Source organism: Oncorhynchus tshawytscha, linkage group LG30 (assembly GCF_018296145.1).
Source record: "Oncorhynchus tshawytscha isolate Ot180627B linkage group LG30, Otsh_v2.0, whole genome shotgun sequence".
Lineage (NCBI taxonomy): Eukaryota > Metazoa > Chordata > Actinopteri > Salmoniformes > Salmonidae > Oncorhynchus > Oncorhynchus tshawytscha.
Genome location: NC_056458.1, coordinates 48,646,623 through 48,655,816, shown reverse-complemented (window position 1 = coordinate 48,655,816; position 9,194 = coordinate 48,646,623). Strand labels below are relative to the sequence as shown.

The 9,194-nt window shown below is 42.0% G+C and overlaps 1 protein-coding gene across 2 annotated transcripts in view; it reads left to right on the top strand.

The window, feature by feature from the left end:
- LOC121841383 (ubiquitin-like protein 3) overlaps positions 1 to 8,569 on the top strand; it is a 62,658-nt gene extending 54,089 nt beyond the window's left edge. For both annotated transcript variants that reach the window (XM_042309205.1, XM_042309204.1), the window contains 2 exons: positions 1,886 to 1,963; positions 7,014 to 8,569. In XM_042309205.1, the coding sequence (XP_042165139.1) occupies positions 1,886 to 1,963; positions 7,014 to 7,066 (131 nt within the window). In that variant the 3' untranslated portion in view covers positions 7,067 to 8,569. The remainder of the gene's footprint in view (positions 1 to 1,885; positions 1,964 to 7,013) is intronic.
- Positions 8,570 to 9,194: the final 625 nt, after the last annotated feature.

Genomic DNA, 9,194 nt, shown 5'->3' with positions numbered 1-9,194 from the left:
AAAGGAGGGAGGGTGGGGGGGAGAGGAGGGGGGTGGGGGGAGAGGAGGGACTGGAGGGAGAGGAGACTGAGGTGCAGATTATTCTGTTGAGAGTTAACGTCCTGACCTCATTTTGTGGGCAGTGTGCCTTCTCTTGAGAACCAGGTCTTCCTACGGCGGCCAATAGCAAGGCTATGCTCACTGAGTCTGTACATAGTCAAGGCTTTCCTTAATTTTTGGTCAGTCACAGTGGTCAGGTATTCTGCCGCTGTGTACTCTCTGTGTAGGGCCAAACAGCATTCTAGTTTGCTCTGTTTTTTTGTTAATTCTTTCCAATGTGTCAAGTAATTATCTTTTTGTTTTCTCATGATTTGGTTGGGTCTAATTGTGCTGCTGTCCTGGGACTCTGTAGTGTGTGTTTGTGTTTGTGAACAGAGCCCCAGGACCAGCTTGCTTAGGGGACTCTTCTCCAGGTTCATCTCTCTGTAGGTGATGGCTTTGTTATGGAAGGTTTGGGAATCGCTTCCTTTTAGGTGGTTGTAGATTTTAACGGCTCTTTTCTGGATTTTGATAATTAGTGGGTATCGGCCTAATTCTGCTCTGCATGCATTATTTGGTGTTCTACGTTGTACAGAATTGCCTTCCAGAATTCTGCATGCAGAGTCTCAATTTGGTGTTTGTCCCATTTTGTGAAGTCTTGGTTGGTGAGCGGACCCCAGACCTCACAACCATAAAGGACAATGGGCTCTGACTGATTCAAGTATTTTTAGCCAGATCCTAATTGGTGTGTTGAAATTTATGTTCCTTTTGATGGCATGGAATGCCCTTCTTGCCTTGTCTCTCAGATCGTTCACAGCTTTGTGGAAGTTACCTGTGGCGCTGATGTTTAGGCCAAGGTATGTATAGTTTTTTGTGTGCTCTAGGGCAACAGTGTCTAGATGGAATTTGTATTTGTGGTCCTGGTGACTGGACCTCTTTGGAACACCATTATTTTGGTCTTACTGAGATTTACTGTCAGGGCCCAGGTCTGACAGAATCTGTGCAGAAGATCTAGGTGCTGCTGTAGGGCCTCCTTGGTTGGTGACAGAAGCACCAGATCATCAGCAAACAGCAGACATTTGACTTCAGATTCTAGTAGGGTGAGGCCGGGTGCTGCAGACTGTTCTAGTGCCCTCACCAATTGGTTGATATAAATGTTAATTAAATAGGTTTAAGCTTCATCCCGCACACTCTCTCTCTCTCTCTCTCTCTCTCTCTGTCTCTCTCTCTCTCTCTGTCTCTGTCTCTCTCTCTCTCTGTCTCTCTCTCTGTCTCTCTCTCTCTCTCTCTCTCTCTCTCTCTCTCTCTCTCTCTCTCTCTCTCTCTCTCTCTCTCTGTCTCTCTCTCTGTCTCTCTCTCTGTCTCTCTCTCTCTCTCTCTCTGTCTCTCTCTCTGTCTCTCTCTCTCTCTGTCTCTCTCTGTCTGTCTCTCTCTCTCTCTCTCTCTCTCTGTCTCTCTCTCTCTCTGTCTCTGTCTCTGTCTCTCTCTCTCTCTCTCTCTCTCTCTGTCTCTCTCTGTCGCTCTCTCTGTCTCTCTCTCTGTCTCTCTCTCTCCCTACCTCTCTCTCTCTCTCCCTACCTCTCTCTCTCTCTCTCTGTCTCTCTCTCTCTCTCTGTCTCTCTCTGTCTACCTCTCTCTCTCTCTCTCTCTCTCTGTCTCTGTCTCTCTCTCTACCTCTCTCTCTCTCTCTCTCTCTCTCTATTCTATAATATATTAGCCAGATGACTATGATGATATATTTGCTTTGTAATAAGTATTTGTCTGTTGACTAACCTTTCTATATTCCTCTCCTCCTCCCACTCTCTTTCTCTCCCTTCTTCTCCCTCTCCCCTCCTGCTCTCCTCCTCCTCTCCTTCCCCTCTCTCAGCTCTCAAATTACCCTTGGGAAAATCCACAGTGATGCATTTAGTTGCCAGAGAGACATTGCCCGAGCCAAACTCCCAAGGTAACAGGCTTTTCATTCATCTCTCCTGCCAGACTTTCATTCATCCCTCGTTCCTTCTGCTCACTGGTCCCTTACTGGGACTTTCACACGCTAAAACTCAGAAATGGTGTCTTTACTCAGATTAAATGTAGTGCAGTTACTTCCTTTATGAATGGCCAACACATTTAGCCTGTGCTTTGTAAGGATGTACCAGGAAGACATTACATTAGTTCATTTAGATAGACGTATGCGATGATATACTAGAGGTAGAAGATTCTCTGTCAGTAGCACCTTGTGTGGAGAATGTAAAATGACATGTAATTACGTGACTTCTTTAAAATGTATTGTTACTGTTACTGTGTTACTGTGTTACTGAGTTACTGCGACTGTGTTACTGCTACTGTGTTACTGCTAAAGTGTTACTGTGTTACTGCTACTGTGTTACTGTGTTACTGAGTTACTGTGTTACTGTGTTACTGTGTTACTGTTACTGTGTTACTGTGTTACTGTTACTGTGTTACTGAGTTACTGCGACTGTGTTACTGCTACTGTGTTACTGCTACTGTGTTACTGTGTTACTGCTACTGTGTTACTGTGTTACTGCTACTGTGTTACTGCTACTGTGTTACTGTGTTACTGCGACTGTGTTACTGCTACTGTGTTACTGTGTTGATGCTACTGCGTTACTGTGTTACTGTGTTACTGTGTTACTGCGACTGTGTTACTGCTACTGTGTTACTGCTACTGTGTTACTGTGTTACTGCGACTGTGTTACTTCTACTGTGTTACTGTGTTGATGCTACTGTGTTACTGTGTTGCTGGGTTACTGGGTTGCTGCTACTGTGTTACTGTTACTGTGTTACTGTTACTGTGTTACTGCTACTGTGTTACTGTGTTACTGTGTTACTGTGTTACTGCTACTGTGTTGCTGTGTTACTGTGTTACTGCGACTGTGTTACTGTTACTGTGTTACTGCTACTGTGTTACTGTGTTACTGTGTTACTGCTACTGTGTTACTGCTACTGTGTTACTGTGTTACTGCTACTGTGTTACTGCTACTGGGTTACTGTGTTACTGCTACTGTGTTACTGTGTTACTGTGTTACTGTGTTACTGTGTTGCTGCTACTGTGTTACTGTTACTGTGTTACTGCTACTGTGTTACTGTGTTACTGTGTTACTGCTACTGTGTTACTGTGTTACTGCTACTGCTACTGTGTTACTGCTACTGGGTTACTGTGTTACTGCTACTGTGTTACTGTGTTACTGCTACTGTGATACTGTGTTACTGTTACTGTGTTACTGCTACTGTGTTACTGTGTTACTGCTACTGTGTTACTGTTACTGTGTTACTGCTACTGTGTTACTGTGTTACTGCTGTGTTACTGTTACTTACTGCTTACTGTGTTACTGTGTTACTGTTTCTGTGTTACTGTGTTACTGCTACTGTGTTACTGTGTTACTGCTACTGTGTTACTGCTACTGTGTTACTGTGTTACTGTGTTACTGCTACTGTGTTACTGTGTTTACTGTTACTGTGTTACTGCTGTGTTACTGCTACTGGGTTACTGTGTTACTGTGTTTCTGTGTTACTGTGTTACTGTTACTGTGTTACTGTTACTGTGTTTCTGTGTTACTGTGTTACTGTGTTACTGTGTTACTGTGTTACTGTACTGTGTTACTGTGTTACTGTGTTATTGTTGCTGTGTTACTGTGTTACTGTGTTACTGTGTTACTGTGTTATTGTTGCTGTGTTGCTGTGTTGCTGTGTTACTGTGTTACTGTGTTACTGTGTTATTGTTGCTGTGTTGCTGTGTTACTGCTACTGTGTTTCTGTGTTACTGTGTTACTGTGTTACTGTTACTGTGTTACTGTTACTGTGTTTCTGTGTTACTGTGTTACTGTGTTACTGTGTTACTGTTACTGTGTTACTGTGTTACTGTGTTATTGTTGCTGTGTTGCTGTGTTACTGTGTTACTGTGTTACTGTGTTGCTGTGTTACTGTGTTACTGTGTTACTGTGTTACTGTGTTATTGTTGCTGTGTTACTGTGTTACTGTGTTATTGTTGCTGTGTTACTGTGTTACTACTGTGTTACTGTGTTACTGTTACTGTGTTACTGTGTTACTGTGTTACTGTGTTACTGTGTTATTGTTGCTGTGTTGCTGTGTTACTGTGTTACTGTGTTACTGTGTTACTGTGTTACTGTTACTGTGTTACTGTGTTATTGTTACTGTGTTACTGTGTTACTGTGTTACTGTGTTACTGTGTTATTGTTACTGTGTTACTGTGTTACTGTGTTACTGTGTGTTACTGTGTTACTGTGTTACTGTGTTATTGTTGCTGTGCTACTGTGTTACTGTGTTACTGTGTTACTGTGTTACTGTTACTGTGTTACTGTGTTACTGTGTTATTGTTGCTGTGTTACTGTGTTACTGTGTTACTGTGTTACTGTGTTACTGTGTTATTGTACTGTGTTACTGTGTTACTGTGTTACTGTGTTATTGTTGCTGTGTTACTGTGTTATTGTTACTGTGTTACTGTGTTACTGTGTTGCTGTGTTACTGTGTTACTGTGTTGCTGTACTGTGTTACTGTGTTACTGTGTTACTGTGTTACTGTGTTGCTGTGTTACTGTGTTACTGTGTTACAGTGTTACTGTGTTACTGTGTTACTGTGTTACTGTGTTACTGTGTTACTGTGTTACTGTGTTGCTGTACTGTGTTACTTGTGTTTGTTTCCATCTGAGGTCTGACCGTGTTACTGTGTTGTGTGTCCTACTGTGTCCTGACCGTGTGTTGACTGTGTTACTGTGTTGATGCTACTGCGTACTGTGTTACTGTGTTACTGTGTTACTGCGACTGTGTTACTGCTGTGTTACTGCTACTGTGTTACTGTGTTACTGCGACTGTGTTACTTCTACTGTGTTACTGTGTTGATGCTACTGTGTTACTGTGTTGCTGGGTTACTGGGTTGCTGCTACTGTGTTACTGTTACTGTGTTACTGTTACTGTTTACTGCTACTGTGTTACTGTGTTACTGTGTTACTGTGTTACTGCTACTGTGTTACTGTGTTACTGTGTTACTGTGTTACTGTTACTGTGTTACTGCTACTGTGTTACTGTGTTACTGTGTTACTGCTGTGTTACTGTACTGTGTTACTGTGTTACTGCTGTGTTACTGCTACTGTTACTGTGTTACTGCTACTGTGTTACTGTGTTACTGTGTTACTGTGTTACTGTGTTACTGTGTTACTGCTGTGTTACTGTGTTACTGTGTTACTGTGTTACTGCTACTGTGTTACTGTGTTACTGCTGTTGTGTTACTGTGTTACTGTGTTACTGTACTGTGTTACTGTGTTACTGCTACTGTGATACTGTGTTACTGTTACTGTGTTACTGCTGTGTTACTGTGTTACTGCTGTTTACTGTTACTGTGTTACTGTGTGTTACTGTGTTACTGCTGTGTTACTGTTACTGCTACTGTGTTACTGTGTTACTGTGTTACTGTGTTACTGTGTTACTGCTACTGTGTTACTGCTACTGTGTTACTGTGTTACTGTGTTACTGCTACTGTGTTATTGTGTTACTGTGTTACTGTTACTGTGTTACTGTGTTACTGCTACTGTGTTACTGCTACTGTTACTGTGTTACTGCTACTGTGTTTCTGTGTTACTGTGTTACTGTTACTGTGTTACTGTTACTGTGTTTCTGTGTTACTGTGTTACTGTGTTACTGTGTTACTGTGTTACTGTTACTGTGTTACTGTGTTACTGTGTTATTGTTGCTGTGTTACTGTGTTACTGTGTTACTGTGTTACTGTGTTATTGTTGCTGTGTTGCTGTGTTGCTGTGTTACTGTGTTACTGTGTTACTGTGTTATTGTTGCTGTGTTGCTGTGTTACTGCTACTGTGTTTCTGTGTTACTGTGTTACTGTGTTACTGTTACTGTGTTACTGTTACTGTGTTTCTGTGTTACTGTGTTACTGTGTTACTGTGTTACTGTTACTGTGTTACTGTGTTACTGTGTTATTGTTGCTGTGTTGCTGTGTTACTGTGTTACTGTGTTACTGTGTTGCTGTGTTACTGTGTTACTGTGTTACTGTGTTACTGTGTTATTGTTGCTGTGTTGCTGTGTTACTGTGTTACTGTGTTATTGTTGCTGTGTTACTGTGTTACTGTGTTACTGTGTTACTGTGTTACTGTGTTACTGTGTTACTGTGTTACTGTGTTACTGTGTTATTGTTGCTGTGTTGCTGTGTTACTGTGTTACTGTGTTACTGTGTTACTGTGTTACTGTTACTGTGTTACTGTGTTATTGTTACTGTGTTACTGTGTTACTGTGTTACTGTGTTACTGTGTTATTGTTACTGTGTTACTGTGTTACTGTGTTACTGTTACTGTGTTACTGTGTTACTGTGTTACTGTGTTATTGTTGCTGTGCTACTGTGTTACTGTGTTACTGTGTTACTGTGTTACTGTGTTACTGTTACTGTGTTACTGTGTTACTGTGTTATTGTTGCTGTGTTACTGTGTTACTGTGTTACTGTGTTACTGTGTTACTGTGTTATTGTTGCTGTGTTGCTGTGTTACTGTGTTACTGTGTTACTGTGTTATTGTTGCTGTGTTACTGTGTTATTGTTACTGTGTTACTGTGTTACTGTGTTGCTGTGTTACTGTGTTACTGTGTTGCTGTGTTACTGTGTTATTGTTACTGTGTTACTGTGTTACTGTGTTACTGTGTTGCTGTGTTACTGTGTTACTGTGTTACAGTGTTACTGTGTTATTGTGTTACTGTGTTACTGTGTTACTGTGTTACTGTGTTACTGTGTTGCTGTAACTTAGTGTTAATTGTTGACTCGATTTGTGTTCCATCTGAGGTCTGACCGTGTCCTGACCGTGTGTTGACCGTGTCCTGACCGTGTCCTGACCGTGTGTTGACCGTGTGTTGACCGTGTGTTGACCGTGTCCTGACCGTGTCCTGACCGTGTGTTGACCGTGTGTTGACCGTGTCCTGACCGTGTGTTGACCGTGGGTTGACCGTGTCCTGACCGTGTGTTATTGTGTTCCTCCTCAGGTCAGAGAAACAGAGAGAAGACTGGAGAGAGTAACTGCTGTGTCATCCTGTAAATACCCACCTCCCTCCCTCTTTAATCATCCACCCTGGATCCAACCAACACACTGGATGTCCTGTCCTGCAGTCTCTCTATCATGCTGACACACACACACACACACACACACACACACACACACACGGTCTCCTGTGTATAGAGAAGTTTCCCCCTCTATCACTTCTGTCCTTAAATCTTCCACTAGTTCATGGATGGATAAACTACTGTTTTATTACCCCACCAAGGTTCCAACCAATGACTGACTAACAAATAAACCAACCAACCAACCAACCACCTTGTTGTTGTTTGGCCATAGTAACATGTTGTTGACTGTGTTTTGACAGTCAGTCCTTTCCTCCTTCTGTCAGATCGCTCATCCTTCCTGAACTAGGAGAAGCAAGACAGAATGTCCCTCCATCTTCCCTTTTCTCCCTGAACGAGGGGACTAGGAACTAGGGGAAAGAGAGACAGAATGTCCCTCCATCTTCCCTTTTCTCCCTGAACGTGGGGACTAGGAACTAGGGGAAAGACAGACAGAATGTCCCTCCATCTTCCCTTTTCTCCCTGAACGAGGGGACTAGGAACTAGGGGAAAGACAGACAGAATATCCCTCCCTCTCTTTTCTACGACCAAAGCGTAGGGTGTCGATCAAAAACGCCTCTTTTAACCATTGGGTAAAATAATATATTAATTGTGTAGATAATCCTCTAAGAAAACCAATACTCCAATACTCCATGTCTCTATCATGAGCCGTTTAAAGGTTATTGCACTGTTTTACCACGGTAGGATGGTCAGAATTAGGGTGACTAAATCAACAGAGGCCAGAGAAACAAAAGGGGTCAAAAGAATCCTGAAAATGTCACAACATGGCGTCAGCTCAATGCTGTCTGAGAATGAAGGCTACCTGACAGACTCACCTTTCCCCTTGAACTCATCTTTTCTTTCCCATCTGCAGGACATAAAACAATATACATTTCAGATAGATATCTGTTTAGAGACATGACATGTAGTATTTTCATATTTTAGTGTAACGCTTTTCATATTCATTCTAAATTTCTCTTTTAAAAATACTTTTTTTCACAAAACCAAACGAGTCAACCAGGCTTCTTTTTCTTTTCAAATATTCTTGTACATTTATTTCAGCTCGTGTCAAGTCTAATTCATTTTTTTCTCGACCTGTAGAAACAACTTGGTAGACGACAACGACCACAATATTTTAAATCCTCAGGAGTTGTTACGAGAAACCTTACACCTCTATGTCGGCAGAGTGCTTATTATCGTGGATTAGGCTACGAAATCAGACTTAAAAAAATAAAATATGTAATATTTATATATAATGAGCGATTCAGAACATGGATAATCATATTTGTCCTGGTAAAATGTATTTTATAACATAAGGAAGTGAAATTTCATTTCAAATGATCAAAAAGTGTGTTTGGACTCTTCAAAGTGTAGTTATCAGTCTTGAACTCTACGACAAGGTAAAGAAACCAATCTGGAATAAAGTGTTATTTTAAATCTCCCTCCTCTCTTCTTCAGACATTTTTTTTTTTGCACAACACTGAATGCATGCGCCCCTTAACCTCTGACCCCACACCATCCCCCGCCCCCTTAACCTCTGACCCCACGCCATCCCCCCGCCCCTTAACCTCGGACCCCACGCCATCCCCCCGCCCCCTTAACCTCTGACCCCACGCCATCCCCCCGCCCCCTTAACCTCGGAACCCCTGCAGCCCACCACATCGAAAACCTGTAAAAAGAAAATGTTATTCTATTTTATATTTTTCCAATGGGAATAATATAAAAAAATATATATATAAAAGAAGTTACCATATGTGTAGAATATATTTAATATGAATGTTATATTGAACAAGTTGAGGCCTATAGATCCAGTATGTTGATACAGTATCTTAGTGTCTGTGTGTACACCATGGGTTAGCTAGCTAGCTTTCTAGACAGTGGTTCAAACCGTTACCTTGGTGACAGGGTCTGCGTCCCGCCCCCTCCTCCGATTGGCTCCCGTTTTCCATATATAGTGCACTACTTTCAACCGTGGCCCATAGAACCTGTGATAGGCTAGCGTCCTGTCCAGGGGGCTGTACATCAAGCTACCTCACGCTCCTGTCTTATGGGCTTTTCTAGCTCAG